This window comes from Erigeron canadensis, chromosome 7, assembly GCF_010389155.1.
Source record: "Erigeron canadensis isolate Cc75 chromosome 7, C_canadensis_v1, whole genome shotgun sequence".
NCBI lineage: Eukaryota > Viridiplantae > Streptophyta > Magnoliopsida > Asterales > Asteraceae > Erigeron > Erigeron canadensis.
The window spans coordinates 14,391,632-14,412,206 of record NC_057767.1 but is presented as its reverse complement, the minus strand read 5'-3'; the positions used below and the strand labels follow the sequence as shown (position 1 = coordinate 14,412,206).

General features: G+C 36.4%; 1 protein-coding gene across 1 annotated transcript; it reads left to right on the top strand.

The window, feature by feature from the left end:
- Positions 1-16,830: 16,830 nt before the first annotated feature.
- Positions 16,831-19,761, top strand: LOC122608995. The gene is made up of 7 exons (XM_043782059.1): positions 16,831-16,872; positions 16,966-17,042; positions 17,118-17,468; positions 17,552-17,888; positions 17,986-19,053; positions 19,150-19,625; positions 19,716-19,761. Exons 1-7 carry the CDS (start codon positions 16,831-16,833, stop codon positions 19,759-19,761), a joined length of 2,397 nt encoding a protein of 798 aa, XP_043637994.1.
- Positions 19,762-20,575: the final 814 nt, after the last annotated feature.

The following is a 20,575-nucleotide window of genomic DNA, read 5'->3' as shown; positions in this document are numbered from 1 at the left end:
ATCACAGGGGTTTCAAAAGAAAGTACCTTCTTTACAGAAGCAAGATGTTTAGCCTTCAAAGCTTGAATTTTCTCTTCAATCTTGAAAAATGATGATAACATTGTTGTGGACATATCTTGAATTTCTTGAGAAGAGATGCTATCATCCTGCAGTACTTTTTTAGAATTCTCACTCCCATTGGATGGAGTGGAGCAATCATCAGAATTATGATTAGTCATCATATGGGTAGGGGTGGTCTCACTTACCTTTGGGGAATAATCTTGAGTTTTCAGATGTTCAATGACCTTTTGTTGAGACTCAATTTTTTGTTTTAGGTTTTCAATTTCTTTTTCCAATATGGTAGTTGGAATATAAGCTCTGTGAGAAATTGATTGTGAAGACACTTGTTGAGACTCATTTTCTTTCACTGAAATGTTGTCTATTTCTTCTAACTCATAAATTGATCTGTTATGAGTTTTCTTGTAAGTATCATTAAGAGCAACATAATCAATGTTTATTTGAATTGTTTTTGGTCTTTCAACATCATCTGACTCAAAGTCATCCTCAGATGGTCTGATGAATTTTTGAATCATGCCAAGGCGAAGAAATTTTTCATCATACAAAGCACCAAGATCTTCTTTTTGAATTTTCTCTAAATGTGTTGGATTCTCACAACCCAAACCAAAAAGAAGTTCTAATCTATCAATCTTTGATTTATTGTAATAAGCAGTGAAATCCAGAAAAGGACTTTGTTCTATTTTGTAGATTTTCTCTTGGTAGAACAAAATGTTTGTTTTCAAATCCTCAACTTGTTTTTGAAGAGTTTCAATTTCAACTCCTTTGAGAAAACAAGAACTGTTTACGTCAGAAATCTGTCTTTCATGTTTTTCACAATCTGGTCTCATATCTTTCATTTTGTTTGTGAGAAACTCAACATCTGCTTGTCTTGCATTTGCTCTTATCCATTCATTGGTTTTCTCAAGCTGTAAGGTCTCAATGGTTTGCTTGAGTGAATGGACAGTCATTTCAAGATCTTGACATTTATTGGTTAAATGGGCATTGGGTGAAACAACTTGAGAACTGTTACTTGACAAATGCATTTCTTTCAAAGAGTCATAGTTAACTTTGAGAGCATCATGAGCTATTGAGAGTTGAGAAAAATCTTCTTTAAGTTTATCAAACTCTTGTTTAGCTATGTTCAAATTTGTTTTCAAAGTAAGATTTTGCTTTGTCAAAGTATCAGCAGTTGTTTGAATAGACAAGTAGTCAGTTTGAGTAAAAAATTGTACCTCTCTAGATGAAATGTCTGAATTGATGTTGATTGTTGTCATTTGAAATGATTGAATTACAACTTGAAAAAGAATATTTTTTTTATTTTTAAAATTTGAATTTTATAAAAAACTTGAATTAGAAAATGAAACTAGAACGATCTAAATTTAGATCGTTTTAGATTTTTGGAAAAAAAAATTCTAAGTATTGGAAAAAATGAAACTAGAACGATCTAAATTAGATCGTTTTAGAATCTTGAAAAAAACGTTTCTAAGTGATGGAGAAGAAAGAAAAAAAATGAAACGATCTAAAAGAGATTGTTTTGAGGAATTGTAAAGAAAAGTTAGAACGATCTAAATTTAGATCGTTTTAACAATTTTGGGTGAAAAATTTTCTAAGTATGAAAACTTTGAAAATTTGGGCAAAGTAACACAATGATTTGGAAGTTTGTGAGCAAAACCAATCTCAAGGAGATCAGTTACCCAAGGAAGTGTGTGATTCCTATTCACAACAACTTTAGAATCACGATCCACACAACACACAATTCACACAGAATCACAAAAGCTAGAATGTAACAACCGCCTTAGAAATAATTTAAATAAATCCATGATATGTTCTAGTTTCGAATATGTGATCACATGAAGGTCTATTCACTCTTAAATCTTAAATTATAAGACGCGTCTATGGTCTATTGTGATAAGAATGTTAGGTTTCAAGACGTAAGCGATTGTATTCAAGAAATTCTAGTTCGAAAATGTTTCATTTAGACCCTACATTTATTAGAATCATTAATTAAGGGAAAACTATAAAAGGGTTAGAAAACCCCATTTTTTTCCACTTCTTCACCATTTTCTTCCCATCTCACTTCTCGCGTGTGGTATATTTTCTATGGACTTGATGGCAACATGGATCGTGCCTTAGATGGTTAGAGTGTGGTAGCAACTCTGGCATGTTTAATAGGTATTGGTCGGGTGGAGGGTTAGCCGCTGGTACACCCTGTATACATACCTTTGCCAATATCTAGGGAGCATGTCAGTACCGTGAGCCGACCTTGCATTAGATGTACTAGAGGTGTGGAGGGTTAGCCGCTGGTACACCCTGTATACATACACCGCTAGTGCAACGGATGTAGGTGTTAGATCCGGACCACACTTTGGCTGTCGAAAAGTAATCGGAATTAAAAATTTTCATTTAAGTTGAAATGGTTGTAGTATTCATCTTGCAAACTATCTTTCATGAAACGAAGATTCTATTGTAATATTACTCTGTGCTGCATGATTGATATTGATGATAATGTTCACTTTTCAGACATAATGCTCAATCTCTTGAATTACATGTGATATTGAAAGTAAAATGTTTAGGATTCTAGAAAACTAACACGAGTGTGTTGAGAGTGCGTAATTGACGTCACGAACGACTATTCCTTCATTCTAACGCCGAACCCGCCTTTTCCTAATATAGGAAAAATGGTGCGAACAAGAGCAAACCCGAATGTCGAAGCACAAGATAATGGTGTTGGTCGTGGTAACCCTGGAGGTGGTCGTGGCAACCCGAGAGGAGGTCGTGGAGGGCAGCAAGGAAGAGGCCGTGGTGGCCGTGGTGATGGCATAGGTTATGGCGAGAACCCTGATTTAGCTACTATCATTGCAGAGCAGTTAGCAGCTTCAATGCCTACTATCATCGAACAAGTGACTGCTGCAATGGGTGCTGCCCCGAACCAGAACCGAAGAGCACCTAAAGTTGAAGTTGAACCTGTAAGAGTTGCACCGCAACAAGTGAATCAAGAACCAGAGAACTTTGACCCCGAAGTGGAGTTTGTTGATGATGGTGTGTATGTGGGCCCTGGACCTAGAAGAATTCCTAGAAATGATGATTATGCTATGGGGAGAAGAGGTTGCAGTTACACCGAGTTTAAGAAGTGTGGCCCCCCAGATTATAACGGGAAAGGAGGAGCTGGTGTGTTTATGAAGTGGTTGGAGAAGTTGGAAGCAGTCATGGACATAAGTGAATGTCCATCTCATCAGAGGGTAAGATTCACTGGAGGTTCATTCACCGATGATGCACTGTCATGGTGGAATACTTTGTTAAGAGCCCGTGGAAGAACTACTACTTTCGAGACACCATGGGATCAGTTTAAAGAGATGATGAAGAACCGATTTTGTCCACTAAATGAGATGCAGAAGATTGAGCAAGAGTTTTGGCACCACACCATGGTGGGATCTGGCCATGCAGAGTATACTAGCAAGTTTCAAGAGTTGGCTAGATTGGTACCACATTTGGTGACTCCTGAGTCAAAGTTGATTGAGAGATACATCTATGGTCTCATTCCTCAGATCCGTAACACCCTGACTGGCATTCCTCCTTACTCGATTGAAGAAGCAATTCGAAGAACCAGTGCCATGACTGATGACTTGGTTAGGGCTGGGACACTGACAAGGTCTGCAGAGAAGAAGAGAGACTTTGGTGAACCCAGTAAAAGAAGGGACTTCAGAGCTGACAAGAGGGTCAGAGTTGGAAAGGTGTTTGCAGCAGTTGAGCCGGGGCAGAAGGCGTATGTTGGCCAATTTCCACAGTGTGCTACTTGTACTTATCATCATTCAACAGCAGTGCCATGCCGATTTTGTCAGAATTGTCAGAAGTTTGGACATTTGGCTAGAGATTGTAGGATTGCCAGACCTCCAGCAGCACCACCTCATGTAGCACCGTTGAACGCTAGAAACCCACCAGTCAATCGCGGAGGATGCTACGAGTGCGGTAGCACTGATCACTACCGGAATGTTACCAAGAGTTGCTAGACGACCCATTCCAGCCGCAGCTAATCAGAATCCATTGCAGATTGCAGCACCAAATCCTCCCAGAGTTAACCAAGCCCAGCAGGCCAGGGGCCGAGTCTTTGCCTTGAACGCAGTAGAAGCTGCTAACGATCCTAACGTTGTCACAGGTACATTTCTCTTAAATAATCATCTAGCTACTGTGTTATTCGGTACGGGTGCCGACTATAGTTTTATCTCCACTAACTTCGTGTGTAATATTAACGTGAAACCCATCCGTACTCATGCTTGCTATGAAATAGAGGTAGCTAGTGGTGAAACCTCTAAACTTAACAAATTTGTGCCTAAATGTGTGTTAACACTAGATACTCATTCATACTATATAGATCTAATCCCGTTTGAAATGGGTAGCTTCGATGTAATAGTAGGGATGGATTGGTTATCCCAGGTAGATGCAACCATTGTATGTCGTGCAAAAATTCTTAGAATCCCCTTAAGTGGGGGAGAGGTATTAGAAATTCAAGGCGAGAGACCCGAGTCACACAAACAGATCCTAATGAGCACAACAACTGAAGTAACCAAACTAGCTGATATACAAATAGTTCGTGAATTTCCCGATGTCTTTCCTGATGACATCCAGGGATTACCCCCACCTCGCCAAGTCGAATTCCGAATCGATCTCATTCCTAACGTTATGCCGGTAGCAAAGACACCATATCGTTTAGCACCTTCTGAAATGCAAGAACTCGAGTCACAGTTGCAAGAGTTACAAGATAAGGGATTCATTCGACCAAGTTCATCGCCATGGGGTGCACCGATACTATTTGTAAAGAAGAAGGACGGATCTTTTCGCATGTGCATTGATTATCGTGAGCTCAACAAGTTAACCATTAAGAATCGATATCCTTTACCGCGCATCGATGATTTGTTTGATCAATTGCAAGGCGCAAAGTACTTCTCAAAAATCGATCTTCGATCGGGCTATCATCAGTTAAGAGTTTTTGAAGAAGACGTACCAAAAACGGCGTTTAGCACGAGATATGGGCACTTTGAGTTCTTAGTGATGCCTTTCGGTCTGACGAACGCGCCCGCCGTTTTCATGGATCTCATGAACCGTGTATGTAGACCCTACCTTGATAAATTCATCATCGTATTCATCGACGACATCCTCATTTATTCCAAGACGAAACAGGAGCATGAAGTGCACTTGAGGAAAGCATTAGAACTTCTGAGAGCTGAAAAGTTGTACGGGAAGTTTTCAAAATGTGAATTTTGGTTGGAGGAAGTAAAGTTTTTGGGCCATGTAGTTGACAAAGATGGAATCAAGGTCGACCCCAGTAAAATAGAAGCAGTAGAGAATTGGAGAAGGCCAGAGACACCGACAGAGATCAGACAGTTTCTCGGTTTAGCAGGCTACTACCGACGATTTATCGAGAACTTCTCAAAGATCGCACAACCTCTTACACTGTTGACGCATAAAGATAGGAGTTTCGAATGGGGAGAGAAACAAGAAGAAGCTTTCAGAATCTTGAAAGAGAAGTTATGTAATGCACCAGTCTTAAGTCTTCCTGAAGGGACCGGTGATTTTATCGTTTATTGCGACGCGTCGGGTCAAGGCTTAGGATGTGTGCTGATGCAGCGAGGCAAGGTCATTGCATATGCCTCACGTCAACTGAAGGTTCATGAAAAGAATTATACGACACACGATTTGGAGTTGGGAGCTATTGTTTTTGCACTCAAGTGTTGGAGACATTATCTATACGGGACAAAGAGTGTGATCTACACTGACCTTAAGAGCCTCCAGCATATCTTCACTCAGAAAGACCTTAATATGCGCCAGAGACGATGGCTAGAGTTGTTTAGCGACTACGATTGTGAGATTCGATATCATCCCGGAAAGGCAAATGTAGTAGCAGACGCCTTGAGTAGGAAGGAGAGAGTTAGACCAAGACGAATTAGAGCCATGAGCATTACCGTGCATAACAGTCTGAAGGATAGGGTTATTAGGGCACAAGTAGAAGCAAACAAGAAAGAGAACATTGATAAAGAAGGCTTGGAGGTATGATAGGACGGTTTACTCAAGGGAATGATGGAGGACTGTACTTTTGTGATCGGATGTGGATACCACTGTACGGAGGACTGAGGAAACTGATAATGGATGAAGCGCACAAGGCAGGATACTCTATACACCCGGGGATAGATAAGATGTATCAAGACTTGCGAGATTTATTTTGGTGGCCAGGGATGAAGAGCGATGTGGCAGTTTACGTGAGCAAGTGTCTAACGTGTTTGAGAGTTAAAGCAGAACATAAGAAGCCAGGAGGACTACTAACACAACCAGAGCTTCCCAGCTGGAAGTGGGAGAAGATCACTATGGATTTTGTCACGAAGTTACCAAGAACGAGTAGTGGTAAAGATGCTATATGGGTGGTGGTAGATCAACTGACCAAGTCATCGCATTTCATACCTATACGTGAAGATTATTCTATGGAGGAGTATGCACGTCTATATCTTAAAGAGATTGTAGCTAAACACGGTGTCCCTGTATCAATCATTAGTGATAGGGATAGTCGATTTACCTCAGGATTTTGGAGATCATTACAACGAGCTTTGGGAACGCGAATCGATATGAGCACAGCCTACCATCCGCAGTCAGACGGACAGAGTGAGAGAACGATTCAACCACTCGAAGACATGCTAAGGGCCTGTGTCATAGACTTTGGAGGAAGTTGGGACACTCATCTCCCATTAGTCGAATTCTCGTATAACAACAGTTATCACGCAAGTATCGGGTGTCCACCTTATGAGGTTTTGTACGGAAGGAAATGTCGATCTCCACTTGCATGGCACGAAGTTGGAGACATGCAACTAATAGGTCCAGAGATCATCCTCGAAACTACTGAAAGAGTCGCTCAAATTAAGGAGAATCTACTGAAAGCAAGAGACAGACAAAAGAAATATGCAGACAAGCGAAGAAAACCCCTAGAGTTTCAGGTGGGTGATCGAGTAATGCTTAAAGTTTCGCCATGGAAGGGCGTGGTCAGATTCATAAAGAGAGGGAAACTAGCTCCAAGGTATGTTGGACCGTTTGAGATCGTAGAGCGCATTGGTGCAGTAGCCTACCGTTTGAAACTTCCCCAAGAGCTAAGTAACGTACACGATGTCTTCCACGTATCGAACCTCAAGAAGTGTCTAGCCGATGAAACAACACATGTTCCTTTGAACGAGATACGAGTAGACAGTAACCTAACCTTCAAGGAAGAACCCGTGGAAATTCTAGAACGAATAGTCAAAAAGCTCAAGAGACATAAGTATACTATGGTGAAGGTTCGTTGGAACTCCCGTAGAGGTCCAGAATTCACTTGGGAACGAGAAGATCAGATGAAGCTTAAGTATCCACATCTATTCGCTTAACGTATTATCCTAGTGTAGTAAGTAAACTTAAGGACTTAATTCCTAACTTGATACTTGATGCTTATTATGTAATATGATATTTGGAAGACTCAATGTGAAGCATGCTACTTGTTACTCTTGATGCAAATACACTTAGCACTAAACATGCAATCTAATACTTGTAAACTTGATGTGCAAGCGAAACATGAAACATGATATGCAAATTCGAATTTCGGGACGCAATTCCTTTAAGTGGGGGAGAATGTAACAACCGCCTTAGAAATAATTTAAATAAATCCATGATATGTTCTAGTTTCGAATATGTGATCACATGAAGGTCTATTCACTCTTAAATCTTAAATTATAAGACGCATCTATGGTCTATTGTGATAAGAATGTTAGGTCTCAAGACGTAAGCGATTGTATTCAAGAAATTCTAGTCCGAAAATGTTTCATTTAGACCCTACATTTATTAGAATCATTAATTAATGGAAAACTATAAAAGGGTTAGAAAACACACACATACATTCACCATCTTCACCCACAAAAATTCATCATTTGATTTTGAGTTGTTAACCCAAGATTTCTTGCATTTTTAGCTTCCTTGTGATAATCAAAACATATTTCTAGCATCGATTTTCAGGTAACCACAACAAATTTTGAGATTTTCATCAAAATAAAAGTTTACTTTTCAAGTATATGTTCTTGATGATTTGGTCCATTTTGGTGTAAAAATCGTGTTAAAAGTTAGTGGGGTTTGTGTCTAAAAGTGGTTAGTAACCTTTTTGTGATCAAATTTGGGTCGTAAACATGTCTTAATCTTCAAAACCCTTGTTTTGTTGAACAGTCCCAAATTCGTCCTAAAAACACTTAAAACGAATTTAGTATCCTAGAAACGAATTTAAGTCTTCCAAAACGAAGTTAAGCTTCAAAACGAACTTAGCAAACGAACTTAAGCTCCAAACAAACTTAAGTCCTCAAACGAATTTAAGGTTTATCTTCGTTCAGATACACCTTACGAATTTAAGGTTTATCTTCGTTCAGATACACCTTACGAATTTAAGGTTTATCTTCGTTCAGATACACCTTACGAATTTAAGGTTTATCTTCGTTTAGATACACCTTATGAATTTAAGGTTTATCTTCGTTCAGATACACCTTACGAATTTAAGGTTTATCTTCGTTCAGATACACCTTACGAATTTAAGTTCTATCTTCGTTCAGATACACCTTACGAATTTAAGGTCTATCTTCGTTCAGATACACCTTACGAATTTAAAGTCTATTTTCGTTAGTTGTAGAAATCAGATTTTATACTTAGTTGTAATCCAAGTCTATCATGTACAAGGAAACCCTAATTAAGGTATAATCAAGACATATTCGATCTTGTTTATCAAAGTGCGAGTTCAAAGACGTTCATTACGAGTCTAGTGTATGGAAAACACTGTTGAGTCAAACGTTTAAAGATCTTTACTAAACCAAATCATCAGTACATCAAGGACACTTAGTGAATAAATAATCACGAGAACTAATACATGTATCCATCTATGCTCAATGGTTTGTGATTAGGTTGACATCAAGACATACTTGGATTCGAGTAGATATATTTTACTATATCTGTGTTTATACTCTGTGCTCGCAGAACTACGTTGTAGCAGATCACTGTGAGTCTTCGTAGCCCCTTTTTCTTTACTTATTTCGGGGTGAAAGGAATACTACTTAAGCTTTTATGCATGCCGTAACTACTTTTACTACTCTTTGGCTATTTGACTACTTGTTACATATTAGCCGGTCCTATTGAGGATTGTGTGTGCTCTATTGATATATATTAGCCGGTCCTATTGAGGATTGTGTGTGCTCTATTGATACTATTAGCCGGTCCTATTGAGGATTGTGTGTGCTCTATTGATACTATTAGCCGGTCCTATCAAGGATTGTGTGTGCTCTATTGATACTATTAGCCGGTCCTATCGAGGATTGTGTGTGCTCGCTTACTTATGTGCAAGTTGGTCACTAGCCACTACATACTACTTTACACTTGAGATCTATTGACGACATAAAATGCTTTTATACTACTTGTTTATACTCAAACCTACGAACTCACCAACCTTTGTGTTGACTCTTTTAAGTATTCCTTTCAGGTAATCAGGCTAATCGTGGCTAGGAGTGGTAGCATGGGACTATTAGCAGACTTCAGGATTTAGGGTTGAAGTTTGCATGCTTGTACTTTGTGTTTGGTGGCAATATGCCCAATCGTATCCCCTGCGTGGGAACCTTTCGTACTTAATTTGATCATCTTTGTTGAACTTGTGTGTGTCATAACTACTACTATGCTTGTTTGGTTATGAAATTGACTATTTATGTTTATCCTAAGCACTCATTTAGTATTCCTATGTAACATCCATGTGCGCGTGTGCTTTATCTCACATCCCGAGTTTTCCGCCTAGTCGGGGTGTTACATAGAACGATCTAAATTAGATCGTTTTAACTTCAAAATGGCCAAAAACTAGAACGATCTAAAAGAGATCGTTTTAGTTCCTCCAAAAGAGATCGTTTTGTATACCTGCAAATACAAACAGAACAGACAAAATAGTTGGTTTTTGATACAAAATTGTTCAATTCTCACTCAATTTTGAGAATTAGGATTTGATCCAAACATCAAAATGCTCAGAAAATGATCGCGCACAACCCTAGAAACAATTCCATATCTCAAATCAACTTAATTGTGAAAATCAAATTTTGATCAAATTTTCTAAAATTTTGATTTTTAATCAAAACTTTGAATTTGATTCTGAAACTTAACAGGATGTTTTGAAATATGATTTGGAATGTATTTGTGAACAAAAACTGGAAAATTGAATGATAATTAAAGGTAAATTGTTGAAGAACAGAAATGGCGGCAAAAGTTTGCTTTGAACACGAAGAAGAAGAATTTGAACAAAAATTCAACGAATCTGTATTGAATTTGTTCTGGATCGTCAACAGATTGTTGTTTTGCTCTGATACCACATGTAATATACCAGAAATCGTTCGTGTTCGGGTGCGGAAGTAAGGTGTATAACAATGGTGGATGTGTGTGTGTTAGTGTGTGTATTGAGAGAGAAGATATGTGTGTGTGGAAAGCTTGGAAATGTTATTAGGAAAAAAATGTGATAAAAGGTTAAGGCTTGAGGGGTATTTATACTCTAAGTAAAATACATAAGCTCCCCCTCAACCTTATATTAAACATACAAATTAACAATGTAAAGAAATACAACTAAGCACTATTTTGAATTTCTAACAAGTTCCATGATCACTTATTAAGGCCTTAGGACAACCAAAACGACAAAACAATTTTTTCAAGAAATTTATCACTACCCTTTCATCATTTGTTGGCAAGGCCTTAGCCTCGGCCCATTTAGACACATAATCAACTGCCACTAAAATGTAAAGACACTTATTTGAAGGCGGAAAGGGTCCCATAAAATCAATACCCCAAACATCAAAAATTTCGCAAACCTAGATAAAGTTGTGAGGCATCTCATCTCTCTTCGTGATGTTCCCTTGACGTTGACACGCATCACAAGCGTTTACCAAAGTTTGAGCTTCCTTGAAAATCGTTGGCCAATAAAAACCTGCATCAAACACTTTCTTACTAGTAACGGTTGGTCCGTAATGACCACCGGTTAGCCCTCGGTGACATCCATCCAAAATCAAACGAGTCTCTCCACCCGCAACACATCTTCTAATCATTAAATCTGCACCAACACGAAACAGATAGGGTTCTTCCCAATAATAATGCTTAACATCGGAAAAGAACTTTTTCCTTTGTTGATTTGTCCATCCTTTTGAAAGTATCCCTGCAACAAGATAATTAGCAAAATCTGCATATCATGGAACAAATCGGTTGGTGGATTGTCCACCGAAGTTTCAATCTTCAAACCATCCCTCTCAATCTCCTAAAAAGTCTCATCTTCCGATGTTGACTCATCCGTGCTTACCTCCATAATCTCTCTTACCATGTCCGCAACCATCACTTGCTCCTCTTCAGTACAAGCTAGCAAAGCTTCTCCTTCATCCGTGTCCAAGAAACTCATCAATTCCATTTCCAAAGCTTCATCTTCTTCGATTACATCAATCCTGAAACATGAATCATCGGAAGAATAAGGATGTTGCAAAGCTTTATCAATTGAAAATGAAATTCTATCATTTCCTATTCCTAACGAAATAATCTTATCTTTAACACGAATGATGGCATCAGCCGTATACAAGAAAGGTCGGCCTAAAATAAGAGGAACCTTGGCATCCTCTTCCATCTCAAGAATAACAAAATTGGCCAAAAAGACAATATGGCCTACTTTAACATACAAATTTTCAGCAATCCTCATAGGGTACTAAAATGAATGATCGGCGAGCCTAATGGTCATCCGAGTTGGCTTAAGAGCCGCTAAAGACAATCGCCTATAAACTAAAAACGGCATTAAATTAATGCTTGCACCAATATCGGCCAAAGCATCACAAGTAAGCTTAGCATAAAGAGAACAAGTAATTAGAAAACTCCCTGGGTCTTCAAGCTTAGGAGGGATTTGATTTTGCACAATTGTCGAACACTCCGCGTTTAGGAAAGTAGCCTTAGCTTCCTCTAGCTTCCTCTTATCCGTTACAAGATCCTTGATGAACTTGGCATAATTCGGCATCCCTAAAAGCAAATCAACCAAAGACACATTAATATAAACCGATTTAATCATGTCTACAAACTTTCCATATTGTTCCTTGATTTTATCCTTCTTCAATCTTTGAGGAAAAGGAACTTTAGGCTTATATGGCGTGACTTGAGGCTCAACAAACGTCGGTTTAGCTACCAGTGTAGCAACCGGTGTAGTAGATGTAAGTGGAACGACCGGTGCTTTTTCACGGCTTGGTTCGGCTCCATTACAATCTCTTCATCAACTTGTTCATCTTCTTCGTCCTTACTATCAACCTGCGTAGGAACATTAGTAGCACTAGAAATAGGAGGAGAAATAGGAGAATTAACTACCTTACACGACCAAGTAGTAATGGCATTTACATGCTCATTCCTAACATTCGGGTGTTGATACATATTACCTCCATCATTCGAACCGGAATGCTTAGGATTTTGTTGGGTATTACTTGGCAAAGATCCTTGTTGACGATTAGAATTACACATTCTATAAAGCCTAACTCCTAAATCCTTGATCGCCGCTTGTTGACTTTTGATATTTTGATTCATCTTATCATTCAAAGAGGTGATGTCGGTTCGGTAGTTCTCATTCTTCTTGTCTTGATCAACCATAAACTTCTTCACAAGATCCCTAAGCTCAGCATTAGGATCAACAACTTCAACCGGTTGAACCGAAGGACCTCCTTGACTTCTTCCTTGCCATGAAGCTCCCAATGTGGACCTATAATTTCCCGCACCATTAGAATTAAAATTAGAATTAGAATTAACTTGGTACCGGTTTTGATAAGCTCCATTCCTTTGAAATAGCCCTCGATTTGCAAACGGTGGTTGATATTGATTTTGAACATAATCAACTTCCTCATTCCGTGGCACTTTATCACAATCTTCCGTGTAATGCCTATCACCACAAATGTCACATCTCGCAACCGCCGTCTTCAAATCCTTTTCAATCAACCCGAACCTACCATCCATGCTTGCAAATTGCTTATCCATGTGACTTGCCAAAGCCTTAATTTCAGCCACAACATCATTACTTCCACCACTATCAACCCGAGCCACACTTCTTCTTCCCGTTTTCACAAGATCCGGTTTAGTCCTACCCGCTTCTTGAATCACACTTGTACGAACCATATCTTCCATAATCTTATAGGCTTCGTTGTAAGTGACAATATTAATGTTACCTCCACAAGCCCAATCCAATTCCCTTTGAGTACGGCCATCTAAACCCCGGAAGAAAATAAGAATGTGCTCATTCAATCGAATACCATGACCGGGATAATTCCTCATCAACTCCTTCAATCTTTTCCAAGCATATACTAAATCCTCACCACTAAGTTGCTTAAACGCCCGAATCTCCAACTTCATTGTTTCAACAAATTGAGCCGGAAAGAACCGCTCAATGAATCCTTCCCTCAACTCTTCCCATGTTTCAAATATGTTGTCATCGAGATTCTTATACCAATTCGCCGCCTCTCCCGTTAGATGTAACAACCCTCATCTTTATAATATTATATAAGTGCTAGTTGTGTTAATTGTGATCCCGTGAGCCTTAGTTATATGGGAAGCTAGTGAATAATGCCCCTAATTAGCAATCTTAAGCTATTATTTAGTTCTAAATCAAATTTAATAAAATACCCTAGAACAAAAATTTTAGAGATGATTAAGCGGGTGACAATAATAATAACGTAAGTCTCACAAGTTGAGACACCAATAAAATTCCTATGAAATATCCAACAAATCAAAAACTAAACCAAATCAAGTAAATATGATCATGATAAATAAAATTTCCAACTAAAAATATAATTGGAAGTTATATGTGCGTAAACGCGTCGAAACCTTAATAAGTAAGTATATATGCTTAAAAATAAATACAAGTTTACAACCAATGGCTTATGTAACCAACTAAAAATATAAAAATATATCCATACATGTATATATACATGACTTATACATACATGAATATATTCCTAACTAAAACAACCAATTACTTACATTTTACTAACAAAACACTTACAAATTAAATCCACACTTAACATATACCTACACTTATACTTATACAACAAAATTTTATAAAAAAAAAAAATGTGTCTTTTCCTTTTCCCACTCCTTATGGCCGGCCCCTTTTACCCCTCACACACCCACAATTTCAAATTCACATTACACTAAAGTCTCTCTTGAAACTCACACAAAACACACTCTTCACACACTAGTCATTATTCTCTCAAGAAAAACTCCTTTTCCCCCTCTTTCTTTCTTCAATTCGGCCAGCCAAGAACAAGGGTGAAACAAAGCTAAAATCCATCTAAACACTTGTTAATAATAAGGGTTTAAGTTAGGTGAAGCAAGGGTTTGATTAGGCTAAGGTTTAAGGGTTGTTTTGAGGTTGAAACAAGTGTTATTGGAGGCTTTTTGGGTCACAAAAATCTGCACTTTTTCTTCAACAAAAACTTGTTCTTCAAGGGTATATATCTTCATCTCTTTATTTGTTTAATCTTGTTTATGTTCATATTAAAAAGGTTTCATCAAAAGATTATGTTTTCTTTATGTTTTATTTCAAATATACACTTAATAAGGGCAAAGTTGATAGGATTTTCCTTCTCATGCTCATGCATGTTGGATCTATGAAGAAAAATCCAATGATTCAACTAGTTTAAGACCCAAAAGTGTGGATATATGTTTAATAGTTCTTGATGTGATTTTTCCTTTGAAAAATGGTGATATTTATATATATTATAAAGGTTTAATTTCTGGAAATTTTATAAAAAAAATATGGATTATGTTGTTGGAAAGTTAGATCTATAAAAGTTAGCATCAAAAGGTTGGATATGTGTTGATAGTTTGCAAAGAGGCTTTTTGTTTGAAAAGATAAATATGTTTTGATATGATTTTTATATATTTTTCTGGAAATATTAACAAAAATAATATTTTTATGTTTTCAAATAAAAGTATGATAAAGATTTGTTGTTAAAATAATGAGATAGTTACATGCATGCTAGATTTAAGATGGTTGAATTTGTTGTTGGATTATGAGATGAAGCTAGGCTTGTCATAAGTGAAAAATATGTTAATATTATTGCTAATATTCTGGAAAAATTGTTAATATGTCAAAAATACAAGTATGGAACTAAACAAGTCAAAATAGGCTTGAAATTGAAAACCGAAAGCTTGTAAAAATGTACTTTTAGCACACACTTGCACCAAAATCAAATGACCAAGAAAATATCACAAAGTTACTGTGAAAAATTGATATTAATATTACAAAACTCAACTTGCTTGGTTCAAGACAATAATAAGCTCAAAAATCACCTTTTCGGGTCAAATAATCACCAACCGAAAGCACAAAATTTCACATATCACACCACCACCACAATCATGACTTGGAACACCAAAATATGATGAATATTCTGGACAAAATGAAACAAGAACAAGAATCCCTTTTGAAGCACTTAATTTGCTTGAGAAATGAGGCAAAAATCACTATTTCGGTAAACGATTTTCATGTTTAAAAGTCCTCAAACTATAAAGACACAAGAGAGGTTGAATGGTTATAAATTTTTATTGATAAAAGGTGCCTAGAGAGGCATGGGATTTTTGGACAAAGACTCTTGTGGTGATTTCCAAGTGTTTTTATGATTTAATGAATTTAAATGGGATTTAAAGGATAATTAAATCAATAATAAATTATATAAATCATGGAATTGGCCAAATTCACATAGCCAATGATAAAAATATCTCAAACATACTGGAGAAAAATAATCACAATAAAAGAACCAAGTTTTATATGCTTCAAGAATGAATAACTAAGTTAAAATCACTAATTAATCACTATTATTAAATAAATTAATAATAAAGCTTAAATAGATACATAAATCATAATATTACAAATGTAAAAGCTTGAAAATCAGTAGATAACTAAAATATAATGATCCATGAATTTTAAAGGCAATTTAAGAACTTAAAAAGAATTATAAGGAATTATTTAATTAATTAATGAATAAATGGAATAAATAATTAATTAAATAATAAGAAATCAAGGAAATTAATATAAATCAGAAAATATATTTTAGGGATTTTATCATATATATCCCTATTAATATCCAAAATCACATATTTACCCAGGTTAATATAATAATATCACAAATATCCATTTTAATTATTTAAACCCATCATAAATACCCAAATAATCAATTTAATACTAAATAAAACCTCAAAAATAATAAATTATAATTTTATGACTATTAGGCCCTCAATAGAGCGGCAAACAATCCCTTGATCCCGCCATTTTTTTCCTCAGCAACTCAAACTCATTGATTCTTGCAGTAAAATTAGGAAACTATATATGATGATGATAACTTCCAATATCAAGACTAATCAATTTGATTCTCTCTACCAACCGGAAGGCATTTTAAGGTGAGAATAGTTATTCCTTTTTTATGAACCCTAATTTCCTTTGATCTTTCCTGTGAATGATCTTTATTTGTAATTTTGTATATGTATGTAAAGAAAACTAAGCAATGGTGATCGAAAAGCAATTGCTATCAAGAAATCATTAAATTTTTGTGTTTCCATAATGTTTCTATATTTGCTCACACTTGTACCATTAATGCCTGTAGTCTTGTTTACTTTCATGTGATATTTAGTATAATATTAGTTATATTGTGATGATATATCTATTAGTAGTCTTGTAGCAAAATGTTTGATTGTGACCGTTTTCAAAAATGATGAATTATTCAATCAATGAGATCAGTTTGCAATGAAAACATTTGCCATCGTCATTTGGTGTGCTTAAGGAGGTATTTTGGATAAATAGATCATTACTCTATTTTCACTTTTATAATTATTTTGTTCAGTATGGTGTGCTTATGTGTTTAGATGCAGATGCATCAAGCTAATGATAATGATTTTTCAAGACCAAGATGGGAGAACATGGCTGAATCCCCACTAATTGAGTATGTTTACGACACTTTTTTTACAACAGCTTTTTTTAGTTGTAATGCTATATGTCCTTTTAATTCCATTTATAGGCAACTAACATCGAAGTACAAGTTAAAGCTAAAATATGGAGGCTTCTTTCGATTGATCAAGAACTCATCTAGGAGGAAATATTGTTTCGGCTCTCTAAAAAGTATCTACATAGACACAAGCTTATACAACTTGAATGAATTAACTGAAGAAGCCACGAAACATTACCCATTTAACAGCGATCTAGTTTTTACAATTCAGTTCATTGACAAAAATGCAAATGAGCAATCTTTTATTGACATTAATTCTGATGAGAGCTTCATGGGGATGCTTGCAATGTACGAGAATGAGAAAGAAGTAACCATTTACGTGACGACGAATAATAATCATGGTACCAGTAATTTACTACCAAGGTACACACATTGTGTATGTTTATATTATGTATATCTCTGTAGTTATCGTTTAACTATTGAGTAATTTTGTAATTTTGGTGAAGTGGTGAGGGTGAACCTATTGATGAACCACATAATGAAGATGATTCTGATGGTTGTACTGATAACAAAGAAAGTTATCACATACCTCACAGTTCTGATAATGAAGATGAGACAGTGCAGTACCAAGTCGAAACTTATTCACTCAACAACAAAAATACCACAATGAAAGTGAACTTAAAGTTTCCAAACGTGATTAGTTTTAGGAGAGCTTTGAACCATCATGCACTAACAAATGAGTTTGAGTACTATATTGAGAGAAGTGAACCAACACGGTTCACAACAAGGTGTAAACAAAAGGAGTGCAGATGGCGAATTCATGCTTCCATCATGCCTGACAAAGTTACATTTGAAATAAGCATAATTTTATTAAATATTATTGCTTTTATATGTTTGTGTCCATAAAAATCAGTAATATGTCTGTTTAATACTTTTGTAGGTTAAAAGTTTGGTAGAACCACACTCTTGTACTCAGAGCAATATGGGCAGTAACAAGTGTGCCACTCAAGGATGGATTGCTGAGGTAATCACTGACAAACTAAGATCCGATGGAGATGTATCCGTTGCAGAGCTTAGAAGTTGGCTTGTGAAAACTTACAATGTTGAGCCTCCATACATGAGAGTAGCTAGAGGGAAAGAACAAGCTTACACAGACATATATGGCAAGTGGGAGGACTCTTTTATGCAGATTGATGATTTCAAAAATAAGCTACTAAATAGGAACCCCGGAAGTGTTGTTGACATTGATTTCGACATCAAAAGTGACCAGAAACATTTCCTACGGTTTTTTATTTCATTATTTGCTTGTTCAAAGGGATTTCTTGCCGGTTGTCGTCCCTATATATCTCTTGATGCTTGTCACCTGAAAGGGAAATTCAATGGTGTACTAGCTGCTGCCACGAGTGTTGACGGTAATAATTCCATATTTCCGGTAGCCTATGGTGTGCTTGAGTCAGAGAATACAAAATCATGGACGTGGTTTCTTGAGTTACTAAAAAAATCAATTGGAGTGCCAGATGGTCTTGTTATCTCATCGGACATGCAAAAGGGATTAGGCACAACAATCATGCAAGTTTATCCTAACGTTGAGCACAGAGAATGTATCAGACACTTATATGCTAATTTCAAGAAACACTTTCGTGGTGACTTCTTTGCCTCCAACTTGTGGGGTGCTGCAAGAACCTACTGTCCTAGTGAGCATGATAAACTACTTAAGGAAATTTATGATGTACGTGAAGCTCCTATAACATATCTGAATCAGAACCACAAGAAGATATGGAGTCGAAGCAAGTTTGGCACGATATCCAAATGTGATTACATTACTAATAATGTTTCCGAAGCATTTAATTCTTGGATAGGTGACTTGCATTATCAACCAGTCCTTGATCTCCTTGATGCCATTAGAGACAAGCTTATGGTACGGTTATATAAGAAAAGGAAGATTGCAGAAAAGTGGAAAGGCACATTAGTTCCCAAGGCTAAAATTTATATTAACAATATCTCTAAGGTAAGTAGATTGGTTATACTTATTATATCAACTTTACACTTCATGTATGTATATCTGGTGTATCTATGTTGTCTAGTTTTACTCTTTTTCTCGTAGAACTTGGGTGAATATGAGGTTCGTAGAAGTAGTGATAATCGAGCTGAAGTGAACTTCAAGGGAAGACGATGGGAGGTCGTGTTAAATGAGCGAAAGTGCACTTGTCGTGTTTGGCAAGTTAAAGGCCTTCCATGTATACATGCATCTGCTTTCATTGGTAGCATAAGGGATACTAACTGGGATAAATATGTTGATCGATGTTTTACAATTGAGAAATTCAAAGAAGCCTATGCTCTAGAAATTGCTCCCATGCCGGGAAAAGATCAATGGGTGAACAAAGCATTTGGAGAGAAGATATACCCACCAATAATCAAACGTCCACCTGGACGACCAAAAAAAAAGAGGATTATACCAACTAGTGAGCCTAAAAGAAGACAACAATGTGCACGATGTGGCCAATATGGCCATCGTAATAAGACATGCAAAAATCCGCCCCGCGAAGGATATGATCCATATCAACCATCCACAAGTAAAAGGTTTAACAATTTCTCATTTCCTTTATATAAACAGAACCTGAAATTGACCTGAAATTGTATGTAATGCTAACTTGGTTTTTGTTGTTATAGGAGACGTGGAAAGAATACAACCGGTCAAGAAAGCAATGGGGTATAATGGTCAAATTAATGTTTTCTGTTTTTAGTGTAATGTTCATAATACACCAGTAGTACATAGACTTGGTTTAGACCTGGTATGGTCTTCTGGTTATAGTTTTCTTACTCATCAATACTTTCTATGATGTTTTGAGTTTTATTTTGAGAAAAATTTTTGGATAACGACTATGGTTACTTGAAAGTAGTTTTTTGTTTGTGAAGATTATGATGATGGTGTACTCTGTTAAATTGGAATGGAATCAAATGGCCAACATGGAATTTTCTTATTTATTTTGTCATTCTATGGATTGGAATGTAATAGCTATGACATGGCTTCTTTTGTCATTCTCCATTCCATATGCAGGTGTATGTATGGTTTAGATACGCTAGAAATTTGTTGTTGTCAAAGTCACGTACAGGTTTCAAAAGGCCCATGGTGATATATCAGCTATAAACAATTTGTACGATATATATATATATTTTGGTATTAGGTGATATTATTTCCAGGGGTAAGATGGGAATTTGATTATGTAAAATTGTTTTTATTAAATTTTTTAATCAAATGGGTAAATATGAGAGATTTAATATTTAAAATGGTTATATGTGATATTATGTCATTTAGTTGGATATATATGTTATTTTAAAAGTTAGCAAGGGGATATATGAGATTATCCCTATATTTTAATATCCATAATATTACAGTACTAATGTCAAATAATATTACAAAGCTAAGTGTACAAAAGAAATCATGCGTATCAAAGCCAAACTACCGAAATTCCAATAAACGCGCAAAAACGTATAACACGAAAACTACTCTTATCACCAATTCTAACTTA